Source organism: Camarhynchus parvulus, chromosome 1 (genome assembly GCF_901933205.1).
Source record: "Camarhynchus parvulus chromosome 1, STF_HiC, whole genome shotgun sequence".
Taxonomy (NCBI): domain Eukaryota; kingdom Metazoa; phylum Chordata; class Aves; order Passeriformes; family Thraupidae; genus Camarhynchus; species Camarhynchus parvulus.
In genome coordinates, this window is record NC_044571.1 from 3,679,711 (window position 1) to 3,694,793 (window position 15,083).

General features: G+C 45.3%; 1 protein-coding gene across 1 annotated transcript in view; it reads left to right on the plus strand.

The window, feature by feature from the left end:
• Positions 1 to 6,183: 6,183 nt before the first annotated feature.
• Positions 6,184 to 15,083, plus strand: part of PCP4 (Purkinje cell protein 4) — a 53,370-nt gene continuing 44,470 nt past the window's right edge. Inside the window, exon 1 of the mRNA XM_030957851.1 lies at positions 6,184 to 6,301. Within this exon, the coding sequence (XP_030813711.1) occupies positions 6,293 to 6,301 (9 nt within the window). The 5' untranslated portion in view covers positions 6,184 to 6,292. The remainder of the gene's footprint in view (positions 6,302 to 15,083) is intronic.

Consider the following 15,083-nt stretch of genomic DNA (forward strand, 5'->3'; position numbering starts at 1 on the left):
AACTGCCAAACTTCACTTATCAGTCCATAAATATATTTTAAAGAAGGGATTTAGCAATAGTGACAACTCCTGCTGTTCACGGACCTTCTTATGTGTGAGTCCTTACACTGATAAGGGTTTTCCCTCTCCAGCAGACTGCTCTGTCCTGATCCATGCCCTATCCCTGCCCATCCTGCACAGCAGAGGCATTTTTGTGCCCTTTGAGAGAGAGAGGAATCCCAACAGGCATTTGCATGAGGGAAGAGCAGAGATGAAGTGAGTTCATACTTGTTTCCTCTTTTGGCAGCCACTAACTATGCATCACTTGACCTGGTGACTTTAGCTTCCTTTTACTGGAATATGTTATGTGTAATTACTGTCAACACAGCAATAAAAAGGTTTCTGGATAAAGTGGAAAGAAAGGGTTTGGATGTCTCAACTTGATTATTCTTTTTCCTGTAAAATGTCTGGCAAAATTTGGGACTGCTACAACACAAAGATCAGAGGTTGTTCTGGGGGCTGTGCGCTATCTAAAAGATGAAAGACAAATAGGAGAGAAGCTCTTCTGAACCTCAGCTTTTTGCTGTTACAGAGACCAAGAAAAAGAATAATCCAGCAGCTCCCCCAGTCCCAGCAGCACTGCTGGGTGATGCTTGGTGGCTGGGGTCTCATTTTTGGCCAAACTAGCTCTCTGCAGCTGGGGTAGGAGAAAAGGATGGGATCCCTAAGGTCCTCCCAGAGGTTAATACTGATAGGGATGTTACCTCAGCCCTTTTGAAGCTGGGAGCCTTCTAAATCCATTATCTGAACAAGGATTTAGGGAAGAGACTCCCCGAGAATTTGCCCTTAACCTCCCCAAACTCACTGAAGTAAAGTAAGGGAACAAATCTACTTAAAACGTCCTTATCTCTCCACATCACAAGTTGTAATTGTGGATCTTCTAAATCACATTAATTCTCTTGCCTGTACAGAGATTGAAAATTGTTAGCTGGTAATTATGATGTCTTTTTACCTTCTAATTAAGAGGGGAACTGCCACAGGTAAGCGCCAGGTAACATCTGAATGCTCCACATCTTCACATCCTCTGCAGAGCTGAGCCAGTCAAGGACTCAAAGCCCAGAACATTCTTCAGGCTTTCAAAAGTTTAGGGAGTTTGGCTTAAACTGAGAATGGCTTTCTTTACAAGTCTGTCCAAGTTAAGGACACAGCTCTGAATTAAATCCATCAAAACTCTTTGGGCAGACAGAAGAATTGACACATATATTTGGGTGATTGGTTTTTGGGCTGTATTTTTTTAGGATGGAAGATGACTCACACTGTACAGTAAGTCATGTCTTGTAACTCTCCTGAGAAAAGACTCAATTTTTCAAATGATATTTGATATCTTTGTGACAACGACAGCGATAAGATTTTGTTGGTGCCATTGACTCATTCCTCTTGCATGGGAAAAATGGTTAGGCTGTAACAAAGGCCCTCAGGCCCAGATCTTTAAAGGTATTTTGTTGATTAACTACCCACAGCCATTAGCTTCTTAATTAAAAGGAAAGAAGGCATACTAATGGGAGTTCAGCTGTGGAAACTGTCTCTTTAGATTTTTTCTTGGGCAAATTAGCTGATAAGTCTGAGATGACCAGTCATCCATCATCCAGCATCTGGGGCTGTGCTTGTTAAATCTATTGCTACCATGCCTATAATCACAGCATATTCTCTGTGATTAAGGCTGTGATCCAGATTCTCTCCTGATTTCTAGGATTCAAAAGCACACATCCTTCTGAAACAAAAGCTTTCCATTTGAAATCAACGTTCTTGATTTCACCTTCAACATGGACTTTTTTTTTGTTGCAGAAAGTTTGTGTGAAATTGTTTCTTCTATTTAAAAATTCATAGTGTAAAACCTGCAAGAGGCAGAGGTTTCACTTCACTGTATCAATTTCAAGTGCTGGGAAACTTCAGTTTTTGCAGTCACAGTCAAAATTCAAATATATTCTACCAAGCAGAGCAGTTCTGCTCTGATGGAATGTGGAATGCTGTTCCAGGCACAACCATATTTTCATTTTGATCTTTTTGGATTTGATTTGAATCAAATTTTGACTGAATAATACAGCAGTCTGAGGAGAGCTCTTCCCCTGCACTCTGTGGTACCTCTTGAAAGGAGTTTGGAGCCAGGGGAGGGTCAGGCTCTGCTCCCAGGTGACAAGTGACAGGAGAAGAGGAAATGGCCTCAGGCTGTGCCATGGGAGGCTCAGGTTGCACATCAGGAGGATTTCTCCATGGAAAGGATGGTCAGACCCTGGAAGGGGCTGCCCAGGGAAGTTTGGAGTCCCCATCCCTGGAGGTGGCCAAGGAAGGCCAGGAGGTGGCACTCAGTGCTCTGGGCTGGGGACAAGGTGGGCATCAGGCACAGCTGGGACTTGATGGGCTGGGAGAGCTTTTCCAGCTAAAGGATTTTGTGGTTCTGTCTCTTCTGGAGCAATTCTGTGCTTCTGATCAAACTTTGCAGGCACTGAGAGGGAAAGGGGTAGCTCAAAACTAAAATATGGTGCCATCAGACAGCATAAAACAGGGTATAAAGAAACTTTTTGGTGGGACCAAAAGCAAAGCAAGACTGTGCAGTTGTGTGTCGCTGTCAGTGACAAAGACTGAGCACAAAATCATCTCTCTCCTTGTACAAATACAGCACCAGAGGGGCACCTCTCCTGTGAGGAAAGGTTGAGAAAGTTTGGGCTCCTCAGCTTGAAGAGAAGACTTCAGAGCCCCTTCCAGGGGGCTCCAAGAGAGCTGGAGAGGGATTTTTCACATGTAGTGACAGAACAAGGGGGAATGGATTCAAACTGACAGAGCGCAGGGATGGGTGGGATATCGGACAGAAATTCTTCCCTGTGAGGGTGGTGAGGTCCAGGCACAGGTTGCCCAAGAGGTTGTGGACTCCTCATCCCTGGAATTGAAAGCTCTTTGGGGCTCTGAGCAACCTGACCTACTGGAACATTCCATGCCCGTGACAGGGGTTTGGAACAAGATGATCTTTAAGGTCCTTCCAACCCAAATAATTCCAGGACTTTACCACACACTTCTCCAGTTATGGATTGCTCAGTCTGGCACAGAAGAGCCATCTTCAGTCCCCTTAAACAGGTGAAGCTCCTTGGAAGCCTGAGAGCCTTTCTGTTCCAGCACCCAGCTCAGATTCTCTTCTCTTCTCTCTGCTGAATTTTTCAGGTAAGTGGGAGTAAAAGGCAGTAAAATTGCAGTCATATGCCAGCAGACAAGATTGAACACACACTGAGTGCAGACTTGATGAATAAGAAGGTGGTATTTTAATAGTCAATTTTCAGAATATAATGGCTCTTGAAAATAGATTGCTTAGAATATTTTCTGTACTTAGAAGTGCTACTACTTAGCTGTGCACTTAAGTAAAAGCAGAACTTTGGGGCACCTTTAAATTGAGGGATTGCCATGGGTTAGAAAGGCTGACAGGGAAAGGGGTACCTCAAAACTAAAATGTGGTGCCATCAGACAGCATAAATGGCAGGGTATAAATAAAACAACTACTGGAGTTACCTTTATTGTAAGAACCTTTTGAAAAGCTCAGCTTGCTGCTGCATTCCCACAACTTGGGATTTGTCTATTTAAGATGGATTTGGAGGCATCTGTGTGTCTGTGTTTGTAAACTGAATAATTAAGTTCAGCAGGTCCACACTGAGAAGGAGGAGAGCCACAGAGCATTACAGCCCAAAGTTCTCATCTGGACTGCTCTAGCTAGCTACAGAAATTTTCTGCAGTGTATGACATGCAAAGCTGGGAGGCAGGGAACAAGATTTAGAGGGAGAGAGAGACCAGCTGCATCTCTGCAGGTCAAAGGCTTTCCCTGGGAGAGGGGAGCCCTGTGCTCACTCAGGAACCTGTCTGAGGGCAGATAATGCACCTTGTACTGTGCCTGCATGCCACAAAATGTTCAAGTTGTCCTCAGAGGAGTGTCACTGCTTGGAGGGCACTGTCACACCTCAGCATTGTTCCCCTAAAGAGGCACCAGGCTGGGTGCTGTGTTTCCAGAGTGCCACCTCCCAGACACAGCTCAGCGTGCCCTCCAGGGTGCCTCTCTTAAACTGTGACCTCCTCCAAACAGATCAGAAAATAAGAATTTTCTATGTTCTCCTGCAGCATTTTGTGCAAAGAGCTTTCTCTGCTGACCTGCTTCTCGGGGTACACAGCCTGATTTATCACCAGGAGATTTTCTGCTTGGATTTGACACATTTATTTTCATGGTGAAGAGTGAGACCGATGAGATTCCCCTCAGAGTCAAAGAGACCTGAACAGATTTCCTCTCAGTTTTCTGTGTCCCTTCCCATGAGATTGGGAGCCCTTTGATCAGCAATACTCTGTTAATAATTTATGTTAGCATTGTGCCTTGGATCCATAAGCTGACAGACCAGTGGCACTCCTGTCAGAACAGGAATACTAATGCAATACACCCACAATTGCTCTTCCCTGGAAAACGGTGTCACATGAAACACAGCTTCTTCAGGGGCTAAACTTCATCATCATCATCTTTATTTTGGGTCCTCACAGGGCAGCTCCTGAAGCTGCTCGTGCAATGAACTCTTACCATGTTTGTTGCCTGCTTGGGCCACTCACACCAAAAACTGGGACAATTCATGCTAATTTTAAAAAATGCCAGATGCTGGTGGAGGTCCTGGGAATAGTGGTATCAAGAAAGAGGCAAAAATTGTGTTCAGTACCTCAGATTTCCTGTTTTGTTTCCCAGGAGGGTAAATTTTCTTTTCTCCTCCTTTTCTGGCCAACACACTTGTAGAAGCCCTTATTATTTTTCACATCCCTTGCCAAATTCAGCTCCAATTCTGCTTCAGCTGTCCTGATCCCATCCCTACATATTTGGCCAGAATCCCTAAAATATTCCCAGGATACACACCCTGGTTCCTGTGGAGCCTCCTCATCCTCAGACGAAGGAGCCCAGCCGCTCCTGCCTCTCCAGCTCCAAGGGAAAATGTGATTTCTCATCAAATTTATTTCCCTGCCTCTATTAATACTGGCCCTGAAGACAGATGTTGGCGAAGAAATGAGGCTGCTGCAAGGTAGTCCCCGGAAGTGGGAGGGGTTGTCAAGCTTCTTGGACTTTCCAATATAATACTTTAACTTTTTTATTGATTTGAGAAAAATTTGAGGGAGTTAAGTGCATTGCCAGAGCTAATTGAACCTATATTTCTTCACAGATACGTGAGTCAGAGCATCTGAGTGTGTATTGCCAAATATAGCGATTGTGCTCCATCAAAAGACGGATGCTGGAGCACAACAGCACACATCCCAAAGTCTTGCTTTAATTAACCATTCAGAGAAATGATAGAAAGGGCTGTTTTCCGTGTATCTGTGGAAAAAATGCTGTATATTTGAGCAGGAACGGCAGCAAGACTGATGAGACAGAGAGGAAAGGCAGGGGGGAGCAGAGCAGAGATTCTCTGCCTGGTTTAAAGGATCACAGGATATTAAGAGGTTAGAAAAGGATTTTAAAGATCATCTTGCCCCATCCCTTGTGCCATGGGACACCTTCCACCATTCCAGGCTGCTCAAGGCTCCGACCTGGCTCTGAACACTGCCAGGTTGAGGCATCTTTAAATTGAGGGATTGCCATGGGTTAGAAAGGCTGACAGGGAAAGGGGTACCTCAAAACTAAAATGTGGTGCCATCAGACAGCATAAAGGGCAGGGTATAAATAAAACAACTACTGGAGTTACCTCTATTGTAAGAACCTTTTGAACCATCCAAAACCTCCCTGGCCAGCCTGTTCCAGTGCCTCACCATTCTCACCGTAAGAAAAAAAAAAAAAAGTTCCCCATTTAATTTATTCATCTGATCTGCCGCAATAATTCCCCATTGCCAGGCTGCGTCCAGCACACCTGGAGTTCGTGGCTCTCCCTGTGGGGATGCCCGAAGCCTATGGTGCCGGGCACTCGGGGAAGTGCGGAGGGAAGGGGGAGGAGTAGGAAGACGAGGAAAAGGAGGAAGAAAAGAAGGAAAAGGAGGACGAAAAGGAGGAAAAAAACGAGGAGGATGAGGAGGAGGAGGACGCGGGGAGCGCTGCCGGCCGTGAGGGCTCTGAGGGCCGCCAGGGGGCGCCGCGCGCTCTCGGGATCGCGGGGAGCGCGGGGATTGGGTGGGGCCCGCGCGCGCGCGGCGCTGATTGGCCGGCGCGGGCCGGGCCGGGCGCGCGGCGCCGCTTCTTAACGGGCGCGTCGCGGGCGTGGCGGGAGCGCTGAGCGCCGGTGGGGCCGCTGCCACTGTCGCACCGGGACACTGTCGCGACATGAGCGAGGTGAGCCGGGCTGAGCGGGAACTGGGGGAGCAGGACAGGGCAGGACGGAGGGTCAGTGTCACGACACTGCGGGCAGCCGGGGAGGGAGCGCTGCGGAGGTCCCCTGCGGGGGTCTCAGCATCTCCTGTTCAGCGCATCCCCCACAGGTGTGTGCGCACCTGCAGAGCATAAAGCAAGGGGGGTTGTCCTTTGGAGTCTTAATTATAAATCCGGGATAATTTCTCGTACCTACCCAGCGCTTTCCTGTGTAAAAAAGAGGGTTTAATTAAGTTGTGGGAAAGTTGCCTGCTAGAGCTCATGGAAAAAGCCGCTCTGGTTTTGGTTGGGTGCTGATGTAAACTTTGTAAGTAGTGTCCTGAGAGGGATTACAATCGAGGCGAAAAAATGTAAATAGTGCCAAACATGTAAGGATCACTTGTACCCTTGTAAATAAATGAGCTGGAATTTTGCACTTGTGGGGTTTTCTGCTTGCTTTTTTTTTTTTTTCCTCTGCAGTGGAAAAGTTCAAACTAGAAAATTTTTAGTTAAATGTATTGTTAGACGGAACGACTCCTTAGGTTCAGCTGAGAGATCCCACATTCTCCAGCTCAGCTCATTCTTTGGGAGTCAGCAGAGGTACCTGTAACCCAGCACCTATTTTTGGAGGCTGTTTGTTACAAAACACCTGCTACTCCATTAACAAATGGGATTTTCCTTTTTTTAGAAGCAAAATTGAGAGTGACACGGGATAAGCTGTGACTGCTGCTGTGCGGGTGTTACACTCAGCTGTGGAGGTGCAAAGCAGGGATGAAAAGCAGGAGCGGCCTGGGCTGTGGTGCAGGGATTTGTGAGGAGCAGCTCACTTTTTGGCTTTCAGGTCATGCCAGGTGGGGAGAGCAGAGGAAATCCTCATCTCTGCTGCCTGCAGGGATCAGGCACAGGGATCTCTTCATAAGAATCCCCTCCTCTGCTGCTGCCTGTATTTCTGTCACCTGGCTGGAGTTCCTGCAGTGTTGGTTTGGGGTTTTGCTGCCTTTTTTGTTTTGTTTCAGCCGCTGTGACTTTGCTGCCCAGGTTGGCTGAAGTGTGCTGTGAGATGCAGCAGCACTAAAATTTACTTTAAATTTATAATTTGGGGGAAAATCTTAAGAGGAGTGATGCTTGGGTGGTACTGCTGTAACTATATGAGACATTTTTATCCCAGCTTTCTGCTGGTTGTATTTGCTCCGTAATTACTTTTCATAATTTGAATTAGACTGATTGCGTTTTGAATTTGAAGAGACTCAGTGAAGATAAAGATCCTCCCTGCCACCAGCACAGGGGTTCTTTATTCCAGTGCATTTGTTTGTGCCTGACAGGGCAAACCACTGGAGCTGGGAGATGTTTCCCTGGTGCAGAGCTGCGTCCTGTGCCTGTGACTCTGAGCGCTGTCTTCAGTGCTGCTGTCATTCCCCTGACAAAATTGGGGAGTTAATCACCCTCAGCTCCAGTGAAGAAAAGCCTCCCTGCTGTTCCTTGCTGTCAGCTCTTCCCCAAAAGGCAGACGAGAGCAACTACACCACCCCAAACCATCTCGCTGCAAAAGATTGTTAAAAAATGAGGCAAAAAAATACCCTGAGCAGGAGGAAAGCTCTTGGATAACTATTAGCTGTTGGAGGGGTCTCAGTGGTATTAGCTTGTAATGCCGCAACTGAAAGATATTATTTTTGGCTTAATCTGATAAAAAAATAGATCAGAGGATGGGGTGATTGAAAAGAAGCTCAATTAGAGCCTTCAATAGCTTATCCCACATACAGCAGTGTTGGGAGGGTGGGAAGGTGGTTTTTCTTGCTTTATGTTACCAATTGCCTGGATTTGAGGAGCGCTGGAAATGCGGTCACAGAAATCTCAGAAAAGAGCTTTCATCTCCCTGAGTTATTTACCGAGACTTTACATGAATTCTCATTTTATGCTTCAAGCAAAATTAACTTCTTTCCTGTTTATGGGCAGTGATTAGGGTGATTTATGAGTGTGGTGAGGCTCTTCAACAGGTTGTGCAGAGCACCTGTGGCTGCCCCTGGATCCCTGGAAGTGCTCAGGGAGAGGATGGATGTGGCTCTGAGCAACCTGGGATAGGGGGAGGTGTCCCTGCCCGTGGCAAGGGGTGGAACAAGATGATTTTTAAGGTCCATTTTGTAATCACCAGTCTCCTGGAGGAAAAAGCTGAAAAGGAAGCAGTTATTCATCTGCCTGCAGTACATTTCTATTTTCTAGCAGCTAGCTTATATTTTTTTAGGAAGGATAAGGACGTTGCCTGTAGGAAGAACATTACATTCCTTTCTCTGCGGTATTTGTCTGAAAATGTGTTTAATGAGTTCCTTCTGCTGGGCGGAAGTCTGGCCCTGTAAGTAGCCATTGGGAATGTGAGGTGTAAGAGGTGACCTAGTGGCTTTGGAAATTGTGATTTATGCTTCCTGCTGCCTGGCTTGGTGGCAGACATGGATGGGAATTCCTTGGGAATATCAGTGTACATTGAAATGCATCTTTAGCTGTGAAAGTCTGTCCTCAAGTATCTGGGGAGCCTTTTCTGTAGGTCTGTGGCTGTTCTCTGTTGTTTTTAATGAGCCTGGAGAGGGGAGCTGTGTTGAAAAATACCAGCTGCTGTCAATGAGCAGCCAGGAGAGGCAGCCTGGCTTCCATAAAAGATCTCCAGTCCCACAGGCTGAACTGGGGGAAGAGATCTTGGGTGATGTACCCACAGACCAGTGCCAAACCTTTATTCACAGTCAGCAGTTGTACCAGTGAGCCTCTGGACTCACATCTGGCACAAACTCCATTCACCACAGGGACTCCTGTCGTCTGGTCACTCATTTAACTACCCTGACACATTGCAGATGATGTTGGGTCCTGGTATTCCCCTGCCATGAGGCTTCACAAGAAGCATTCAATCACACAGACATTTTTATGATGTTCACTCCTGCCTTCCGTGTGGAATGTTCGTGGTTGTCATCAGGAATCAGCTCTGGGCTTAGGCAGGAGAGCACTTACACAATGTGGTCTCACAGCCCTGGGTGCTGCTCCAGTGGCTCAGGGATGAGGAGTCCCCAGCAGAGATTGCCTTGGATGCATTTATTTCCTTTTGATTTTAAAGGGTCAGAGTGCTGTTGCTGGTGTAGGGGACAAGCTCAGCTTTAATACATCTTATTTAGGTGTGTGACTTCAGGAGAGCCATTTGGGAAATCTCTTTTTGATTGCCTGAGGCACCTATGATTGAAGAACATGTCCTGGAAGAGCCTCATGCAATGTGAGTGAAGTGCAGCACTGATTGCCAGGGTGCTGATGTGCACCCTGTGAGTGGTGTGTACTTTGAGCCAGCAGCCTTTTATCTTTGAGAATCAGCCTGCTGACCAGACAGCAGCAAGAATATTCTGGCTTTCCTTTGGAAACAGGTGTCAAGCAAGCAGGCACATGAAATTCAGAGAGCTGTTAGGGTCTGACTCTTGCTTGGGAAGGTGAAAAGCTGGAGACTTGATGTCTGCATAAATGCAGAATTTTTGGTCAGGCTTTGAAAGCAAAGAACGCTAAATTTTTGCTTCTTTGAGGTACACCAGGTTCTTTCCTTTTGCCTTAGGGTGGCTTTGCAGCCCCTGCTGTGCTGTGCCCACCTTCAACAGGATCATGGAGGGTGTTTGTGCGCCCTGTAACTGGGAGGTGCAGGGTGTTCCTGGGGGATGAGCTGCTCATGCAGCTCTGCTCTGCAGCCTGGAGAGCTGAATCTTTGCTTTGCAGCTCAGACCAGCCTCACTGGCAGGTGTGTAGGCAGCCAGCTCAGCAGAAATGCAGGCTGACATGCGGTAACTCTGGGGTTAAAGATGTTCTTCTGCAAAAGGAGCTTCACCAGTGCCTGGGGTGTGTCTGTAACACACATATCAGCAAGGTGGCCTCCGCCTTCCAGACAAGTGATACCCCATGGTTTGGGCAGTCCCACAGCCCAAAGAAAAAGTGTCCTTTTCTTGAGGGAGAGCCTGAAGCATGTGCCTGTCCCTCTGGACAGGTGTGTTCAGCAGGAGGATGAGGAATGTGTGAAATGTTAGGTGCAAGTGGAGGTTTTTGGCTGGAACTGTGTCTGCTTCAGGTGGTTAAATGGTAAAACTGGGGTTCTCCCTGGGTTGTTCTCCTGAATTCCCTTGAAACCATTCTATTGAAATGGTGTTTAGCATCCTGGAACCACATAAACACAAGGGATGATTACACAACCATAATCTTGATGGCACTAAACCAGAGAACTGTTGTTTTAAGGGAAGAACACACCACATTTGTGTAGAGGAGCTCCCATTCTCTGCTCTGGTGTTTCCAGCCCTGGTGGGTGTCTGAGCCAGCCCCTCACCTTAGCAGGGCCCTTCTGGTTGCATTTTTCAGATATTGCCACGACCCCAATTGTTAATTTTTTCCCTTATCGTACTCCACAGTAGGTACAAACACTGTGCAGCTCTATAAAACCCCAGCAAGAACATGGCAGAGAGGAGGAGGAGGAAATTCTGCAGCTGTTCCAGGATGGGGGTGGGATCGATAAGCACATGAACATCAGTTTTTAATTTTAACTCACATCTATTTATTAGCTGAGTGGTAAATTGCAGCTCAAAAGAGGAGGAAGAAGGGAGAACAATAAGTTTTACATCTGTCACTTTGCCTACTCTTTCCATCAGTGTGGTTTCAGTGGGATCAAGCATCTTCTAAAATAGCACTTAGAAGTGATGTTGGAAATTGATCTTAATTTGATGACACTGGCAGAAGCTCACGGGTTTTCTTGCCATGTATAGAATGCCAACAGATTCAGGCAACACACTAAAAAAGAACATTTAGTTTTAATAGTGTGCTTTGATAGCATGTTTCCTTGTAAAAGAGTAACTTACTCCAACCTTCATGCTGCAGGACTTGACAGTACAATATAATTTCACCAAAGGAATATTAGTTTCTTGTCCAATATCCCTAAATTTGTAATGAATTGGCAAGCTTATAGGAGTCATCATCCAACAGTTATTACATTATCTAGATCATGCTAGTGATGAAATGTGAAGCAGCAGTTAACTTCAGCAAGAACAGCAGTGGCATTTCCATTAAAGGTTTCTGGGTTTTTTTGTTATGTTTTGTTTTTTGTAATTTGAATAAAATATTTGATTTCCAAACTGCCATTTGCTCTTGTCTGTCTCAGTTTTTTGTAGGGATGGCTTGGAAAATGTGTTTGTATGTTTTGCTTCTAACTCTGCTATGGAAGAGCTTGTAACAGGGTGGGCTAAACACTGGATATGTCAATCCTGACATCCCACTGGCTGAAGAGGATGGGGGAAAGCAATTCCTTCCTTCAGCCTCTCACTTGGCAACAGAACCTTAAATTCCCTGAGCCATGTACCACATTCTCTGCACAGGGTCTTCTCATGAAGATAAACATACATTCCCCCTCTTTCTAAGGGAACATCTTCTGTTTCTTCTGTTGTTTGGGTATTGGATTTCTAAATAAATTAAAAAACCATGGTAGATACCTATGAACTAGGTCAAATCATAAATAATCCCTTTTTAACTTTGTCCTCTATTTTTAATTCAGAAAACCAATCTCTAGTTCTCTTATAAGAAAAAGAGGTGGAAGGCAGACTATAAACATTAGTCTTGTTAGGAATATAAATGGCAAGCAACTGCAAAGGAAATCAGTTGTGAAATATTATAAATGACAGGATTTGGGGTCACAGTTTATCCCCACTCTCCGTGTCTGCTTCCTCTAAGTCTTAGAGGTAAATTGGGCAAGTGTCACACAGAGCAGGTCCTTGGCTGGTGCTGTCTCACCTCATCAGTTCATACCAAGAGGGATAAAGCCTTATTTATGCACTAATGTGGAATTTGGAGGGAGAAGCACAAGTTTAGTCAGAGAAGAAATGAAAATTGTCTGCCTACATGACTTGAATATTAGTTACAGCTGAACTGTCTTCCCTCTTGAAGAGAAAAGTATTACTTTATAGACACTGAATGTTCTTGCATTCTCACCTTAGTCTAGAGTGCATGAAATATGACCTTAACCAGTGGTGTAGCTGACACTGTGAGTGCTGTAACAGTAGACAGAATAATGTTAGAGAGCTCTTTTGTGAGAGATGAAAGTAAGAAGCAAAAGGAAAAAGAAGAAAGTAAAAAAAAAAAAAAAAAAAAAAACAAAACTTGCACAATCTGGTGTCCTTCTGTCTGACCTTGGAGACCTCAGAGATCCCTGGGCTGAGACAAGGAGCTCCTGAGAAGGGTGGCATCAAATCTTGGAAACACAGACTCTAGCTCTGCCAAAAAGCTTGGAGGTGTGTATTTAATATCTTTAACATTGAGTTTGAGTGTCCAAATGCCTGACAGGAAGGTCTGAGCTGCTTTGTCACCAGCCTCACCTGGTGTTTCTTGGCTGGCAGTTGGATTCTTGGTGGGTTGTGTGGCCACAGCTACTGAATGGTGCCAGCAGAAGTGGAAAGCTGCAACAGCAGAACCAGAAAAACATGAGATGTGATCAATTTATGATGGTTTAAGCTTGGGAGGAGTGAGCAGGGCTGTGGAGGTTCATGATGGATCACTGCACAACAGGAATCTTCTAAAGGTAAAAGGGAGAGATCCCTTTGGGGATCCTGGCTGGCTGCACACACTGGTGTGGGTGCATTTGTAGGGATTTTGGGTGCACCTTTTCTGGGAATGATGGAGCACAGTTCCGAAATGCCCAAGCCAGCTCTGACCAGGACTGACCCTAGAAATAGGACAAATCCTGCTAAATCAGCTTGAGAGGAGCTCATGGGCTCTTCTGGAGTGAATCAGGGGGTGGAAGAGATCTTAAAAGAAGACTTGGGGTCTGCACAGCTTCAGAATCCCTGGGCAGAGTGTTGGGGAACTGACAGCACCCACTGCTAATATCTGGGGATGATTTTGCATCTCTGTGTCTCCACTGTGACCAACAAAATCAGCCTGGTTACCCAGCAGGTACCACAATCTCAACAGCCTTTTCCCAAAATACAAGTGTGTAACAGCAGGTGAAGCAAAAATTAATAGATCTGAAGACATCAGTGATTTCTTGAGGACTTTGAGAATATTAGACCTTTTCCTAGTGACACTCAGGACATGAAGGAAGACCAGTGGTTTGTGGGAATGGTTTTCACTGACATCAGAGCATTTTCCCATGGAATGTTTGCCTCACCAGGCAGTAGGGTGAGGTTGGTTTGGCCAGGTGAGTATCAGGGTGCAATGCCTAGATAAATAAGAAAACACATTTTAAAAGGCTGAAGTCCATGTTTAGGTGAGAGGGTACAGAGGCAGAAAAATAACCCTTACAAAAATCACAAGTGTGTTCTCCATTTGAATTGTAGTGATTTTCATTCTCTAGCCTTAATGTTTCAAGAAAGAGTGTTCTTTTTTTCTCTTGGGGATCTTTCTCTTTTTCCCTTGGAGAAAAAAGGCTTGTCTTTGCAATAGCCAGCATTAAATTACTCTTGTATTAAAATACTGAGTAGTCTGCATGTTGACTGTAAAGCACATAATTTTAACATTAATGGAAATGCTCTGAATAATGATTTTTATTTGAACTTTTTACTGTAGTGTTCCAGGAGGAAATCTGTACGACATGGAAATCTGTTTCTTGGAATTCTAAAAGAGTACTTATAAAATGTGAGGTCAGAGGATAAACTGGCAGAAATTAGAAGCATTAAGTTGATGGGAAGGAGGAGGAGGAAGGATGGCTGGGCAGGCAGATGACATGGCGGGGGAAATGAGCCATGTGGCTTCATGGCTGCTTCACACTTATCACTGCTGCAGTCAGAGCTGACAGATACACACCCCTGGAAGAGAGCAAACATATTGTTGGCTTGGCACATTTGAGGGTGCATGTGCCAGCACACATGTGCTGCAGTTTAAGCAGGGCAGCCAAATGCCTAAGGCAGGCCAGCTTGATGCCAATTTTAATTTGCCAGTCAGACTTGGCTAGTTATCACTTCTTTCCTTCAGCATATTTTGCAAGCTACTGGAGAGCACTAACACCCAAAGCAAGCTGAATGAACATCTCAGATTACAGGAGATCCTCTCTTTCTCACAGGGCTTTTATTCTGAGCTTTGCTTTGTATTCCTTCTGTGGATCAAAAGCTTTGTGCTCTTCTGTCCTGGAATTGGACTTGGGAGATGCATCTGCAGGCGTGGGAACATTGGTAGCAAAGCTTCTACTTTAATATTGTGAATTGCAGAGAACCCAAATTGCAAATTACCTGAATTCTAGCAATAGGTTTTGCAGTCATGCCATGTAAGTCTTTAATAGATGTTTTTGTCTGACTGCAGTGTGTCAGGCAGCACAGCTGGATCTAAATCTGCTTTCTGCAAGGAACTTCTAAGGAACCTGTGTTCTCTCTAGTCACAGGATAAGTATGGGAGACTATTACCAAAATGCATGACTTTTCTTGTAGGAGCACATTTTTAACGGCATTGCAGGATGTTTTGCCATGTTCATGTGTGAATGAGGTGTAAATGGTTTTTCTTTTATTTCATATGCAAGGCACAAAGTGCAGAATGGAGCCTGGTTCATAGTGTGAGACTGAAGACAGAATGAAAGAGGGCTACATGGAGAAACATGCAAGTTTTTATTGAACTTGAATTGGAAAACACAGTTTATAGAATCACAGAATGGTTTGGGTTGGAAAGGACCTTAAAGATCTTTTCATTCCAACCCTGCCATGGGCAGGGACAGCTTTCACTATCCCAAGTTGCTCCAAGCCCTGTCCCACTTGGCCTTGGACAATTCCAGGGATGGGGCATCCACAGATTCTCT